We start from the raw sequence: 16113 nt of genomic DNA, 5'->3' as shown, positions 1-16113 counted from the left end.
ATGCATTTGATTAGTTTCCTGTATACATATCTTGATCCCGATACCTGTTCTTGGTCCTGTAACAAAACAATAAGCTGCACAATTTCTTTGAGATGGCTTTAAAACAGAGACTGACTAGTTTTTGCATTCATTGGAGCCTGCGATGACAAAGATTTCCTCAATTCTATACAATCCTCTTCCCAGGGTATGCTGAATGTTGCACCTAGCGTCTTTTTATGGCAAGTGCATTTTATTCTCGTGATGGCACTTCTTCGATAGAACCGATAGTTATAGATTGTAAAATCGTATTCAAACTAAGCTCTTCTCGTTTAAACAAAAAAATGTGTGGAAAATGCATTAATTTATGCACGATATTGACGCCATACGTACGCTGACTAGCCATACGTAGGACGTTAATGCTGTGGGATTTTCCTAGATCAGCACACTTACGACGCGGCCTGGATCATTCGCATCGAAGATAACTTCCAGGTGCTTGACGGCGTCGGACTCTGTCTTGTAAAGGATCCTGATTTATTATGAGGCTGTTTTATGGTTTATTATAAAGTATCAACTACGATATTTCTGGACTTGTAATTTATTCTTCGTTTGTTCCTTATTGAATGAATCGCACATGGAGTGTTTCATATTTATTGCACCGCCGAGTTATGTAAACTTAACGGCCAAATAATGAGCCGTTAAGATATCTAGTAAAGAATGAAAATGCCGGCAAATGACGGGTTGTAGTTTAATCTCTTCTCGTGCAACTATTCAAGTTCAAGCTCAGTTTTTGCGTAATAGTACGTATTCCATTCATAATTTTCACTTGCCTGATAAATAGAATGGCGACGTAACAAGAGACTTACAGTCTCTGGACTGGTGGTATAGTTATGACATAGGCAACAGGAAGTGGCATTATCAGCCAGGCATTGGCCTCAGCCTCTGCCTCAACTTGGCATAGTTCTGATACATTCGCAATGCTATTTCTAACAGTCCCAGCATCGATAAGCTGAAGAAAAGTGAATTTTTTGCGCATTCCGGATAAAGTGGTGGGCTTGCCCCAGAAATCCGAAGCTCTTTGATAAGCCCGCCATCAAAATGGAGATTGGCGTGGGCATCGGGACTATAAAAGGCGCTCCCGAGCCACTGGCATCATTAGTCGCGATCGCGGAGTTGCCTGGAAGTCTTCAAGTTTCGTGGAAATCTGCAAAAGCGAATAGCTAGTGTCGACTGAATAAGTGTTCAACTGAGAAAAAGTCCCAAAGGACTCAAAGGACATACGATTGAACAGTCCCATTGTCCTGGAAATAATGGATTACCAGTGCTAATAGTCGAAAGTTCCTCAACTACAAGCTGGAATAGTCCTGCCAGAATGGCAAAGAAAGTGATATTTTTGTCCGTGTGGCTGCTCCTTATTAGCCATGTGTGGGGCGAGGAAGGAGATCTAGTGATGAACGATGAGGATGACGAGGATATAAAGTGAGTGGATGGTCAGCTAAGATCCATTAGAACTGTGAACCAATGAAGAAGAAATTTATGGAAAGCCTTCCAACTACGACTCGTTTGGATAGTCCTATTTGACTGCAGCTTCAAATTTCCTTGAGTGCTTGACCCATAAATCCATCTCAAGAAAGTTCAATTTTTTTTTTATTACAATGCCAAAAATTTTAAAGTCGTATTAAAATTGCGCTAAGCTTTAATGGTTATCTTGAATATTCGCAAATTTAGCCCCCTCGTCCAGGCCGTACCGGATGCCGTCGATAACGAAGTCGGGCGCGACGAGCGCCACATAAGCTTCTCTCTTCGGAATGCACCCGCAGTGAGGTAACGATAAATCGGAAGGAAGCTAGATAAGTGCGCCCAAGTTCAGAGCTAATTATATAATAATTATAGCGCTCGGTACAGTTATGCCGGATCTGGTGGAGGAGGTGCAGAATACGGTGGTGGCATCAAGACCTCGGCCAGTGCTGGAGGTTATGGGTAAGTTGAAGCACCAATTGGTTCTTTGAATATCCGTTGATATGCACTCTTGCTTCAGAGGGGCCTTGGTAAACAAATTATTTGGAGTCTTTGGAAAGGGGTGAGTTCATAGGCGGATCACCTTCATCAATGATCCTTATCTCTTATCATCAAAACTTCTACCCAGAAACCAAGGAAATTTTTACGGCAACGGCGGACAGTCTCTGGCTGCCTACGGAAAGTGTTCCGCCCTGGAGCTGCCAATGAACGTGCACTCCGAGTGCCACAATGGTCGCTGTAAGGTCTCTTGTCCAGCTGGATATAGCTTCGGCCAGGACATACAAGTCCTGGAGATGTTCTGCAGCAACGATGGCTGGATCATAGGCAACTCCATTTTCTCGGTAGTGCCTCCCTGCCAGGCTCAGTGCCAGCCACCCTGTCAAAACAATGGCATCTGTCTCTCAGCGGGCGTCTGTCAGTGTCCGGAAAACTATTACGGACCTGCGTGCCAGCAGAAGAAGTCCGTGTGTGCTTCGTTTCCCAAGGCTCCAAAGAACTCAAAGGTCGCCTGCATGAACAAGTGAGTATCGGTTTTGCAAGAATGGATGGCTAGATTCTCGACCTGTTTTCAGTATTTGTCATGCGGAGTGTATGCGGGGATTCCAGTTCCCCGATGGCAGTGCAATAACCAACATAGAATGCCGCAATGGCCAGTGGAAGCACGCAAAGACCGGACTGTCAAAGCCCCCCGACTGTGGCCGTAAGTAAATTTCATAGTCCTTATGATTATATGGCTAATTCTTCTCCATTTAGCCACTTGTGACCCTGCCTGCACGAATGGCGGTCAGTGCATCAGCTTCAATGTTTGCCAGTGCTCCAAGATGTTCCGCGGTGGCCATTGCCAATATAGTAAGTCTCAAAGTATTCCCATTCCAAAGAGTTCTTCCAATCTCCTTCCAATTCTTCGCTTCTCCTTAGACATCGCCAGCTGCAATGTGACCAACACCAACTTCAATGGCAACTACAAATGCGCCTATGACCTGGAGGAGGCTCGGTGCACCTTCAACTGCCCCCAGGTGCCCGGACTAAAAGTCCAAGGACGCTTGGACATTGAGTACAAGTGCAACTATCAGCAGGGACAGTATCTTCCCTCACCACTTCCAAAGTGCATATTTCGTGAGTATCCCTAAATGGATTTGTATACTCTTGAAGGCGATATTACTCATAAAGGCAGATCAAGCAAGATCACCCAATAAAGTGAAATGCTCCCCTATGATCAGCCTATGTAAAACGATCGGGAACATTGTCAGCCAGCAAGGGCGGTGGCTCTAATTTTATACCCGGTACTCAGACAGTATGTGTGTCAGCATATGATACATCTTATATATAATATTTTATTCGGGGATCTCTTAATTTTGCGCGCATCGACAGACATGGCTACGTCGACTCGGCTATTGAAGCTGATCAATAATATATATACTTTATAGGGTCGGAGACGTTTATATACCTCTATGTTCTTTGAGTATCGGGTATTAAAAAACTGCGTCTTCGGCAAGACACAATGACGCAGTCCTAGTGTATATAGGCAATAAGGTCATACGGCGATTACTGGTTATCTGTTATTTAGATGTTTTCTGAACGGGCTTTTATTCTACACAGCTCCTGGGTACACCATCCGCTCCAGCACATCCACGCAGAAGGTGACGCAGCAGGCAGGACGCGTCTATCACGGCGGCTTTAGCGGTGAGATGGCGTACGAGATCCGGACCGAGCGTGAGAAGCTGCTAGCCCTGCTGGCCAAGTACAGGGACCTGGAGCGAAGAAGCGTATGTTAAACGTTTACTTGCGTTAATATTCGTTGATATTCTGATATCTGCAGGAATGGTGGTCATCGGAGGAGACTGTGGTGACCCCAGGCAGGTATTCCTTGTACCAGAGCAGCGAGTTGGATGTGGTTATTGACAAGACACCGAGACCTGCTCTCTGCACCACTTGGGGAGGCATTAATATGAAAACCTTTGATGGTTTGGTGTTCAAGTGAGTCTATTTTAATCCGAAGATGTCGCTGGGTAATAAACATTGCTTCCCTGCAGGGCACCATTGTCTTGCTCGCACACGCTGATAACGGACAAAGTGTCGGGAACCTTTGACATCATACTGAAGGCATGTCCCTACGGTTCCGGCTATGGCTGTGCCCACTCCTTGAAGGTTCTCTGGCAGTCCGTGCTCTACACCTTCGAGAATTTGAGTAAGGGTCCAGTCTGCGATGCGTAAACCATTATCTACATAGATATCTCCTTTAGATGGAACCATTCAGCTGTCCACACCCATCAAGAAGCTGCCCATGTCCGTCCAAGTGATGGGCATGAAGGTGATGCCCGTTGCACAGCATGTGCAGATCGATCTCGAGTCGGTTGGCCTTAAACTCGACTGGGACCACCATCAGTATGTCTCCGTGCAGGCCGGACCTCAGATGTGGGGCAAAGTGGGTGGTTTGTGCGGGTCCCTCGATGGCGATTCCAACACCGACTTTGTGTCCCGGACGGGCAAGAAAGTGGAGACTGTCAAGGCATTCGCCGATGCCTGGCGCGTCCAGGATCGCAGTGAGATGTGCCTCGTGGAGAACAGCGCCGAGCTGGACTTTGGAATGGAATCCTGCGAACAGAGCAGGCTGCAGAAGGCGGTGTCTGTTTGTGAGCGTCTCCTGGCTAACGAAAAGCTGGGCGACTGCATCAAACCGTTCAACTACGAGGCCCTGATACGCACCTGCATGGCCGACTACTGCAACTGCGCCAATCGGGAGCATCCGGAAAGCTGCAACTGCGATGCGATTGCCATGCTGGCCAAAGAGTGTGCCTTCAAGGGCATCAAGCTGGAGCATGGCTGGCGCAATCTGGAGATTTGTCGTAAGTGTGGAAGATGGATGCGATTTAGAAAAGTCCCTTGCATCTCCAACTACATTTTCAGCCATTAGCTGCGGCTTTGGACGCGTCTATCAAGCTTGCGGTCCCAATGTGGAGCCCACCTGCGACTCGGATGTGGCCCTATCTCCCACCAGAGACACCTGCAACGAGGGCTGCTTCTGTCCCGAGGGCACGGTGCAATACAAGGACGCGTGCATCACCCGGGAGCTGTGTCCCTGCACGCTGCGCGGCAAGGAGTTCAAGCCAGAGTCGACGGTAAAGAAGAACTGCAACACCTGCACCTGTAAGAACGGCCAGTGGCGATGCACGGACGACAAATGCGGTGCGCGGTGTGGGGCCATCGGGGATCCACATTACCAGACCTTCGATGGGAAGCGCTACGACTTCATGGGAAAGTGCTCGTACCATTTGCTGAAGACCCCGAACATGTCAGTGGAGGCGGAGAACGTAGCATGCTCGGGCGCCGTCTCGGAGGCCTTGAGCTTTGCCGCACCCGATGATCCGTCCTGCACCAAATCGGTGACTATTCGCTTCGTCCTACGGGATGGCACGCCCTCGGTTATTAAACTAGACCAGGGGCTAACCACCATTGTCAATGACAAGCCCATTGCCAAGCTGCCGAAGATGTTGGGCCTGGGAGAGGTATTGATCCGTCGGGCCAGCTCCACTTTTCTCACTGTGGAGTTCGCCGACGGCATTCGTGTCTGGTGGGACGGCGTGTCGCGCGTATACATCGATGCTCCGCCCAGCTGGCGTGGCCAGACACAGGGCCTGTGCGGCACCTTCAACTCCAATACGCAGGACGACTTCCTGACGCCCGAGGGCGATGTGGAGACCGCCGTGGAACCGTTTGCAGACAAGTGGCGCACCAAGGACACGTGCCAGTTCAAGGCAGAGACCCACCAGGGTCCGCATCCTTGCACGCTTAATCCGGAGCGGAAGGCTCAGGCGGAGAAGCACTGCGACTGGATACTCCAGGACATCTTCCAGGACTGCCACTTCATGGTAGAACCGGAACAGTTCTACGAGGACTGTCTATACGACACCTGCGCCTGCAAGGACGAGCTGTCCAAGTGTTTCTGCCCCATCCTGTCCGCCTACGGAACGGAGTGCATGCGGCAGGGCGTAAAGACGGGCTGGAGAATGACGGTTAAGGAGTGTGGTAAGTTCCGAATAAACATCCAAAACGAACTGCAGAATTGAGCCCCTCCTCTGCCCCCAGCTGTTAAGTGTCCGATGGGTCAGATCTTCGACGAGTGCGGCGATGGATGTGCCCTAACCTGCGACGATCTGCCTAGCAAGGGAAGCTGCAACCGGGAGTGCGTCGAGGGTTGCCGCTGTCCGCACGGGGAGTACATCAACGATCAGGGCGAGTGTGTGCCCAAGCAAAAGTGCCATTGCAGCTTCGATGGCATGACCTTCCGGCCGGGCTACAAAGAGGTGCGCCCCGGGGAGAAGTTCCTCGATCTGTGCACCTGCCAAGACGGTGTCTGGGATTGTCAGGATGCCGAGCCGGGCGACAAGGACAAGTATCCACCCTCGTCCGAGCTGCGATCCAAGTGTACCAAGCAACCATTCGCCGAGTTCACAAAGTGCGCCCCCAAGGAGCCGAAGACCTGCAAGAACATGGACAAGTATGTGGCGGATTCCACAGAGTGTCTGCCCGGCTGTGTCTGCATGGAGGGGTATGTGTATGACACCTCCCGCCTAGCCTGTGTGCTGCCCACCAACTGCTCGTGCCACCACGCCGGCAAGAGCTACGACGACGGCGAGAAGATCAAGGAGGATTGCAACCTGTGCGTGTGCCAGGCTGGTAACTGGAAGTGCTCAGAGAACGGCTGCGAGTCCACCTGCAGCGTCTGGGGTGATTCGCACTTCTCCACCTTCGATGGCCACGACTTTGACTTCCAGGGAGCCTGCGACTATGTTCTCGCCAAAGGCGTCTTCGAAAATGGCGATGGCTTCAGCATAACCATACAGAATGTCCTTTGTGGCACTATGGGTGTGACGTGCTCTAAGTCCTTGGAAATTTCCCTGTCTGGCCATGCTCAGGAGTCGTTGATTCTCAGCGCAGATTCCGCTTACAGCACTGATCCGAACAAGACACCCATTAAGAGTGAGTAAAGGATCCCTTTGGCAAGTCTATTAACTAATATACTTCTATGCAGAGCTTCGAGACAGCGTCAACTCCAAGGGACACAATGCGTTCCACATCTACAAGGCGGGCGTATTCGTGGTCGTAGAGGTGATTCCCCTCAAACTGCAGGTCAAGTGGGACGAGGGTACTCGGGTTTATGTAAAGTTGGGCAATGAGTGGCGCCACAAGGTCAGCGGATTGTGTGGCAACTACAATGGCAACGGTCTGGATGACATGCAGACCCCTTCTTTGGGTCTTGAGACCAGCCCCATGCTCTTCGGACATTCCTGGAAGCTACAGCCGCACTGCTCGGCTCCGGTGGCGCCCATCGATGCCTGCAGGTCACATCCGGAGCGCGAAACCTGGGCCCAGCTCAAGTGTGGTGCTCTAAAGTCGGAGCTGTTCGAGCAGTGCCACTCGGAGGTGCCTCTGGAGCGGTATTGGAAACGCTGCATCTTCGACACGTGCGCCTGCGATCAGGGCGGCGACTGCGAGTGTTTATGCACGGCAATAGCTGCCTACGCGGATGCCTGTGCCCAAAAGGGCATCAATATACGCTGGAGATCCCAGCATTTCTGTCGTGAGTAGAGAATTTATATCCATATTAAATGGTGGATAGCCCTTCAAACGAAACTCTTTCAGCCATGCAATGCGATCCCCACTGCTCGGACTACAAGTCCTGCACTCCGGCCTGCGCTGTAGAGACCTGTGACAACTTCCTGGATCAGGGCATCGCGGAGCGCATGTGCAACAGGGAGAACTGTCTCGAGGGGTGCCACATCAAACCCTGCGACGATGGCTTCATTTACTTGAACGACACCTACCGCGAGTGTGTGCCCAAGGCCGAGTGCAAGCCCGTGTGCATGGTACTGAACGGAATGACCTACTACGAGGGCGACATTACATACACGGATTCCTGTGCTACCTGTCGCTGCTCTAAGCGCAAGGAGATCTGCAGTGGCGTCAAGTGCAACCAGCCCACGCTTACCACGCCCGCCCATTCTGCTCCACTCGTGGAGGGGACCACCGAGGCAGTACCTCTGGCCACGCAGAATCAGACCAAGTGCGTCAAGGGCTGGACGAGATGGTGCGACAAGGACAAGGACACCTCGGACAAAAGTGTGCGGCTGAACGACGAGGAGAAGGTGCCGCGCTACGATCGCATGGAGAACGTATACGGCACCTGCTTGAAGGAGTACATGACAAAGGTCGAGTGTCGGGTCAAGGATACATACGAGGCGCCCGAACAGATGGATGAGAATGTGGTCTGTAACCTGGAGGAGGGTCTGCGGTGCACTGGGAAGTGCCACGACTACGAGCTGCGTGCCTTCTGCCAGTGCGACCAGGAGCCACTTCCGCCCATTCCCAAGCCCACAGAACGGCCTCAAATAGGGCTGACCTGCGACGCTGGCGTAGTGGAGTACAAGGACTTCCCCGGCGACTGCCACAAGTTCCTGCACTGTCAGCCCAAGGGAGTAGAGGGCGGCTGGATCTATGTGGAACAGACCTGTGGCGAGTACATGATGTTCAATCCCACCATGTTTATCTGCGACCACATCGCCACTGTCCAAGAACTGAAGCCCAGCTGTGGCAAGAAGCCCCAGCCGGAGCCGGAGTCGGAGCCCATCAAACAGTGTCCCGAGGGCAAGGCCTGGACGGATTGTGCCAATCAGTGCGAGCACACCTGCCACTATTACGGCAGCATCCTGCGGAAGCGCGGTCTCTGCCAGCCGGGTGAACACTGCAAGCCTGGATGCGTGGACAAACTACGGCCGGATTGTCGCATGCTCGGAAAGTACTGGCGGGATGAGGATACCTGTGTTCATGCCGACGAGTGCCCCTGCATGGACAAGGCCGAGCACTATGTCCAGCCCCACAAGCCCGTCTTCGGCGAGTTCGAAGTCTGCCAATGCATCGACAATGCCTTTACCTGTGTGCCGAATAAGCCGGATCCTATACCGGAGCGACCTTTAGGTGAGTAATTCGCGATATTTCGGAGCCTTTCCATTAACTAATTGTGGATATTCTTGTACTTTCAGAAGAAGTACCAGAGCTTCAACTCCTTGAGCCCATTTTCCCCGTAACGCTTACCCCACCCCTGCACTGCGCTTCAGATCGGTATGGCCTAAATATCTATTCCATCCTTATTTGCTTTCAACATTCTTTCCGTTTTAGGCTCATCCCGAAAATCGAGAATGGCCCCCATTCTGTGCCCGATAGCATCTTCAATGCCAGCTCCCAACTGGCCCCCGAACACGGCCCAACCAAGGCTCGTCTCACCAAATATAATCCACGGGGCAGCTGGTCCCCCAGCATCAACGATCAGATGCAGTATCTCGAGTTGAATTTTGGTCGGCCAGAGCCCTTCTATGGAGTGGTCATGGCGGGCAGTCCTGACTTTGACAGCTATGTGACGCTCTTTAAGGTGATAGCCCTTTTCTAATCTTCATTCTGAACAGTTTCTAACCTGTACTTACAGATCCTGCACAGCCATGACGGCGTAGCCTATCACTATCTGGTGGATGAGACAGAAAAGCCGCAGATGTTCAATGGCCCCCTTGATTCTCGAGCGCCTGTTCAGACCCTCTTTAAGGTCCCCATTGAAGCAAGCTCGTTGCGTATCTATCCCCTGAAATGGCATGGTTCCATTGCTATGCGTGTGGAGCTGCTGATTTGCGGCGATAAGGAGGAGCCTAGGACCACCATTTCCATTCCACCAACAAGCACGGAGCATCCAGCGCATTTGCAGGAAATGGAATGCATCGATCAGATGGGTGTGGATGATGGCAAAATGTATGCAGATCAGGTGCAATCGAGTAGTGTCTGGCAGCTGCCCAAGCCTGCCAAGAAGCCGGCACTGTTGGACCTACTGAAGCTATCGACGCCTCTGTCCTGGCGCCCCTTGTCCAATACCCCCAACGAATTCGTGGAGTTTGATTTCCTGGAGCCTCGAAACATTTCCGGTTTTGTGACCAAGGGCGGCCCCGATGGCTGGGTAACTGGCTACAAGGTACTGTTCTCCAAGAAAAAGCCTACTTGGAACACGGTGCTATCATCAAGTGGACAGCCGCGCATCTTTGAGGCCAACGTGGACGGGGAGACCGAGCGCAAACATCACTTTAAGAAGCCCATACTCACACAGTTCCTTAAGGTGGTGCCGGCCAAGTGGGAGAGGAACATTAACATGCGCATCGAGCCCTTGGGATGCTTTAAGCCATATCGTAAGCCGCAACTCAAAGTCTGCCTATATTTGTATCGTTCTAAGCCACTTTCTTAATTCCTAGCTGAGATCAAGCGTCAAGTGCCTGTCGACAATAGTCCACCCACTAAGTGCAACATCTGCGATGGCATTGCAAGTCCGCAGTCCAGCTCCAGCGACTGCCCCTGCCAGAGCCAGCTGGCTCTTTTCTGGGATGGAAACAGTTGCGTGCAGCACAATCTGTGCCCCTGCGTGGAGAACTACGTCAGCTACCCGATCGGCAGCAAGTTCGAGAATTCCGCCTGCGAGGAGTGTGTCTGTGTCCTCGGCGGGCACAAGAACTGCAAGCCCAAGAAGTGTCCGCCCTGTCAGGATGCCAAACTGCGACCGGTGATCACTAGCGATTGCTTCTGCAAGTGCGAGCCCTGTCCCAAGCAGCAAAGATTGTGTCCTTCCAGTGGAGACTGTATACCAGAGGTGCTCTGGTGCAATGGTGTTCAGGATTGTGCGGATGATGAGGATTCCAGCTGCAGAGATTCGTTCACTGTTCAGCCCGACATCAAGCGGGAGAAGAATGAGAGTGAGTAGATACCGAGAATGCAAAAACTTCCAGAATATCTCTATATTCACGTGTTATCCTTTCAGCTGAGATCATCACCTGTCCAGCGCCCGTTTGTCCTCCGCAAATGAAGATCAAAATCATCGAGAAGAAGACGCGCAAGATGTCAAAGATGTTTAGTTTCTCCAAGCAGGTGTCGATTGTAGACGACGGCGTGACCATCACCAAGACGAAGTTCGTTTCCTCCAAGGAGCAAGTCCTGTCGATGCCCACGCAAGAGCTGGACTTCCAGGTGGAGGAGCAGTGCGACGAGTTCACCTGTGTGCCAATACCCAGCAAGCTGGTGGACAAGAACGAGACAATTTCCTGCACGGAGCCCAAGTGCCCGGAAAAGTACGACGTGGAGCTGGACATGAGCACAGCGAAGGCTGGTGACTGCTTGAAGTATACCTGCGTCCTCAGGCCCAACAAGGACGATGTGTGCGAGATCAGCGGCAAGAGCTTCACCACCTTCGATGGAACACTCTTCAAGTATGGACCATGCAGCCACATTCTGGCCAGAGACATACACAACGGAAGCTGGTCAATATCGGGTAGGATTTGATTAATCACCAATCTAAATAATTTATTTTTTACACATGTATCCACATTTGTACAGTTCATCAGCAGTGCACTGACGAGTCGCGAAAGATCTGCCACAAGGTGATCACCATCCAGGACATTCAAGCCGGTAATGAGCTGATCCTCCTGCCCCACTTGAAACTCAAGTTCAATGGCTTCGAGTTCACGGTACAGCAGCTCATCAACTCGCCCATCTGCAAAGCATCCTTTGTGGTGTCGCAGCCGGGCAAGACCCTCCTGGCTGTTTCGACCAAGTACGGCTTCTGGGTTCAACTCGACGACATTGGCATCGTCAAGGTGGGCATCTCCTCTAAGTTCATACGCACTGTCGACGGTCTGTGCGGCTTTTACAATGGGAATCCCCGGGACGACAAGCGTTCGCCTGAGGGACAGATCATCGCTAACACGGAGAATTTCGGCGACAGCTGGTACGACAAGCGAGTGCCCAAGGATCAGTGCGGGGATCTGAAGTGCTCCAGGGAGATGCAGGCCAAGGCACTGCAGCTGTGCAATATCATTCAGTGAGTACTATGGCTGATCCTGCTTTATATCGATATTGTACTATACCGTACTATCAATACGCTTTCCACAGCCATCCCACCTTTGCCCGCTGTCACAAGGCCGTGAACTACAAGCAGTTCTTGAACAACTATTGCCTTGAGGCTGCATGCGACTGCATGATGGCCAACAACGGGGATCCTGCCGCCTGCAAGTGCAACATTCTGGAGAGCTTCGTCAAGAAGTGCCTGAGTGTGAATCCGCTGGTCCAGCTGCGTACTTGGAGGGCGGTGGCTCAGTGCGAGATTACATGCCCATCACCTCTTGTGCACACGGACTGCTACAAGCGACGCTGCGAACCGTCGTGTGATAACGTCCATGGCGATGACTGCCCCGTGCTGGCCGATACCTGCTTCCCGGGCTGCTACTGTCCGGAGGGCACCGTCAGGAAGGGACCCAACTGCGTGCCCATCTCTGACTGCAAGGACTGTGTGTGCAATGCCATGGGAGCCTCCAACTACATGACCTACGATCGAAAGGGCTTTAGCTTCAACGGCAATTGCACTTATCTGCTGTCTCGCGATGTGGTCCTGCCCGGTGTCCACACATTCCAGGTGTACGTCAGCATGGACGATTGCAAGAAACTGGGACAGAGCAGTCCCGTGGATGGAGGCAGCTGTGCTAAGTCGTTGCACATTCTCAATGGGGATCATGTGATCCATGTGCAGCGGGTGCCGCTGAAACCGAAATCCCTCCAGGTCTTGGTCGATGGTTTCGAGGTGAAGCAGATGCCTTACAAGGACAGCTGGATATCTCTGCGCCAGGTGGTGGGCAAGGACCTGGTGCTCTCTTTACCCGAGTCCCATGTGGAACTTACGGCCTCGTTCGCGGATTTGATCTTCTCTTTGGGCGTGCCCAGCATCAAGTACGGCAGCAAGATGGAGGGCCTCTGTGGGGACTGTAACGGAAACGCGGCCAACGATTTGCAGCCCAATCCGGCCAAGAAAAAGCCGGGAGTGGATGTCATCCAGAGCTGGCAGGCCGACGAGCCCAGGCTGGGACTCACCGACGCCCAAAAATGCCTCAGCGAGGATGTTCCCAAGGAGCAGTGCATCCCGCTGCCGCCGGAGAAGGACCCCTGCCTGCAGTTCTACAACGCAGAGCTGTTCGGCAAGTGCCCGCTGGTCGTAGATCCCATTTCATACGTCTCCGCGTGCCAGCAGGATATCTGCAAGCCGGGCAACACCCAACAAGGAGTCTGTGTGGCTCTGGCTGCATATGCCAAGGAGTGCAACCAGTACGGGATCTGCACCACGTGGCGAAGGCCCCAGCTATGTCCATATGAGTGTCCCAGCGACATGGTGTACGAGTCCTGCGGCTGTGCCAAGACCTGCGACACCGTCAAGGCCATGTCAGAGTACGATGCTGTGAGTCTGAAGAGTCAGACTGTCATACAGACGGTGAAGAGCGATGAGATGTGCATCAATTCGGAGCGATTCGAGGGTTGCTTCTGTCCCCCTGGACAGGTGTTGGACGCCGGCAAGTGTGTTCCTGAGATGGCCTGCTCAAAATGCGATGATGGTGTGCACCTGCCGGGAGAAAAGTGGCCAAAGGACAAGTGCACCGACTGTCAGTGCGATGAGAACGGCAAAACCTCGTGTGTGCAGAAGAAGTGCCAGGTGGAGGAGAACATCTGTGCCGAGGACTACAAGCCACAGATAATTGTTACCAAGGAGGAATGCTGCCCTAGATATAGATGCGTCCCCGAGCCCAAGGATCCTACCAAACTTTGTCTGGCTCCTATGATGCCTGTCTGCGGTCCGGGACAGTTTAAAAAGCAGAAGAACGACGTCAATGGCTGTCCTCAATACATTTGCGGTGAGTTGGGATCGCATCAGTCGGATCAGTTATGCTTGCCCAGAGTTTCCATGAACCATATTTATCTTCCGTAGAATGCAAACCAAAGGAAGAGTGTGAAGTGCTGAAGCCGCCGAGGGAGCTGCTGCCTGGCGAAGAGCTAGTCAAGATTGAGGAAGGTTGCTGTCCCACACAGAAAATCGTCTGCAAGCCAGAGCTGTGTCCCAAGCCTCCCATTAGTTGTCCAGAGCGATTCTACGAAGTGAAGACCACAAAGGAGGTCGATGCCTGCTGTTCCACCCACTCCTGTAGTAAGTAAATAGCCGAAATGGTAAAGTTAAACATCCAACCATGGTTTATACTCTCTGTTTAGTGCCTCCGAAGAATCTGTGCATTGTCCAGTACGAGCTGGACGATTCCTCGAAGTTCACCAAGCAGGTGGGCGAGAAGTGGACTCATGCCAAGGATGTGTGCAAGCGCGAGACCTGTTCCTATGGCCCCGATGGCAATGCACAGGTGCTGAGCACTCTGGAGAAGTGCTCGACGGACTGTGCGCCTGGCTTCAGCTATCAGAGGCTGGATAAAAGCAAGTGTTGTGGCAAATGCATCCAATCCTCCTGTGTGTTCGAGCAGAAGTTGTACGGAGCCAATGATCTCTGGAAGTCCGCAGACAACTGCACGATCTACAGCTGCCTGAAGAAGGATAACCAGCTGATGGTCACCTCCTCAAAGGAGATATGTCCGGATGTGGCCGGGTGTCTGTCCCATCTTCTGTACCAGGATGGCTGCTGTAAACGCTGCAAGTTGGAGCCGTTGGTGGAAGATAAATGTAAGTAGACAGACTCGCATTCCGTACACAGGATTTTTATTAAACTAGTTCCCCTTATTTGTAGCCTCTTGTTTGCCTGTGTCCCTGGCCGAGTCGCAGACCAAAGAAATCCTTAAGTTCTCCAAATCCGGCCATGGCGTCTGTGTGAATGCCGAACCAATTAAGGGCTTCACCGACTGCCAGGGCGCCTGCTCGTCCGGATCCAAGTACAACACACTCACCGACATGCACGAGAAGTTCTGCACCTGCTGCAGCATAAAGTCCTACCACCCGATCTCAGTGAAAATGGTCTGCCAAGACGGTCACACGTACAGCCAAAGGGTTTGTCTCTCTCTCTCTATACATTGATTCTTCTGCTGGAAATCACTTTCATATTCTTTCCTTTCCAGCACGAGGTGCCGGCCAACTGTGGCTGCTCGCCCTGCTCCGAGCTCTCGGACCCACCGATCGATGTGCGAATGCTGCCGGACGTGCAGTATCCACTGCTGAAGCTGCTCGGAAATCATCAGGATAACTAAGTGAACAAGTTGCATAAGTTTAAGTTAGTTAAGTGAATTGAGCACTTAAAATAAAAAAAATGGCATTCAAAAGCTATGTTTACTAAAATTCGAGGGTCCCGAGAGTGGAAATATTAAAATGGAAGGTTTTTACTTCCACTGAGGTTGAGAGTCCATATTGCACTCCCAATGGGGCAATTCTCAGCAGAAAGTCGTGGATGCGTGAATAAATACAGATGGTCAACAGCTAAAAATATTTTATCGGAAGTGAACAAATTTCACGGAACCACCAAGTTTCCTCAAGTGTATCCGAACGTCACCTATTATCCCATATTCAGTGTAAGCCATAACGATGAAAAAAAGTAATCTCAAGCAGGAAATGAGAAGCAAGCTGAGCAAGAAACACTGCGAGAGAGCACCCAATCGATATGCAATCTTCCTAAATACCATACGCAGAGGTAGCAGGGCTGCCGCCGGATGCCGCTTAAAAATCTAAAATGCAAAAATCGTTTATTTGCTCAAGAGCCGTTAAAATGTACTACCAAAACACGACGAACCATGAGAGTACGGAGCAGAACCGGAAGGGAACTGGACCCGGCCATGCTGCAAAAAGTCGAACATAGCCATTTCTTGCAGGTTTCAATTTCAATTTATTGCATACACAGAAGAAGACTGAGACGGAGGGAAGGGGGAGACTGAAGAAGAAATTGTTGTAGATATTTGGACGTGCAGTCGAGCGCAAACAAGAACACAGACGGACGGAGTCTCCCCTTATATTTGGTGCTCAGAAATATGTAGATCTCACATACAAAAATTATAAGGATATACGCTACGTGAAGTCAATAAATAAAACAGTGGTGTACTCCCGGCCCGGAATAAAAAGGAGGAAGTAGTAGCTCCAGAAGCAGCGGTGTGATGACTTACACTGAAAGAAAAATCCAGCTCAAAATAACTGGAAATGGGTACTTGGTTCTTAAATGCCAGTTACGAATCAGTAAACTATTTCTCAAATATACATATAATACCAATCTAATTCTGTCTTTGATAATACAAGGGT

The 16113-nt window shown here is 51.3% G+C and overlaps 1 protein-coding gene across 2 annotated transcripts; it reads left to right on the top strand.

Moving 5' to 3' along the window:
- Positions 1–1136: 1136 nt before the first annotated feature.
- Positions 1137–15149, top strand: Hml (hemolectin). Of its 2 annotated transcripts, none has more exons than XM_033382772.1 (27): positions 1137–1455; positions 1705–1800; positions 1870–1956; positions 2015–2056; positions 2123–2515; positions 2568–2695; positions 2749–2844; positions 2914–3111; positions 3595–3761; positions 3815–3972; positions 4029–4183; positions 4239–4841; positions 4903–6021; positions 6082–6975; positions 7028–7576; positions 7639–8970; positions 9039–9114; positions 9172–9421; positions 9476–10217; positions 10281–10775; positions 10841–11347; positions 11413–11896; positions 11968–13751; positions 13826–14041; positions 14104–14559; positions 14624–14880; positions 14949–15149. In XM_033382772.1, exons 1-27 carry the CDS (start codon positions 1349–1351, stop codon positions 15075–15077), a joined length of 11520 nt encoding a protein of 3839 aa, XP_033238663.1. In that variant the 5' UTR covers positions 1137–1348; the 3' UTR covers positions 15078–15149. The 2 variants fall into 2 exon arrangements, with proteins under 2 accessions (XP_033238663.1, XP_001352900.4); XM_001352864.4 differs by having other exon boundaries at positions 9036–9114.
- Positions 15150–16113: the final 964 nt, after the last annotated feature.

This window comes from Drosophila pseudoobscura, chromosome X (genome assembly GCF_009870125.1).
Source record: "Drosophila pseudoobscura strain MV-25-SWS-2005 chromosome X, UCI_Dpse_MV25, whole genome shotgun sequence".
Lineage (NCBI taxonomy): Eukaryota > Metazoa > Arthropoda > Insecta > Diptera > Drosophilidae > Drosophila > Drosophila pseudoobscura.
This window is presented reverse-complemented; position numbering and strand designations above follow the sequence as displayed.

Bases quoted from the DNA above. Each gene is read 5' to 3' on its own strand.
- Hml (XM_001352864.4), top strand. From the start codon at position 1,349: ATGGCAAAGAAAGTGATATTTTTGTCCGTGTGGCTGCTCCTTATTAGC. The intron at 2,057-2,122 runs GTGAGTTCATAG...ACTTCTACCCAG, and splicing joins TTTGGAGTCTTTGGAAAGGG to AAACCAAGGAAATTTTTACG. The intron at 3,112-3,594 runs GTGAGTATCCCT...TATTCTACACAG, and splicing joins ACTTCCAAAGTGCATATTTC to CTCCTGGGTACACCATCCGC.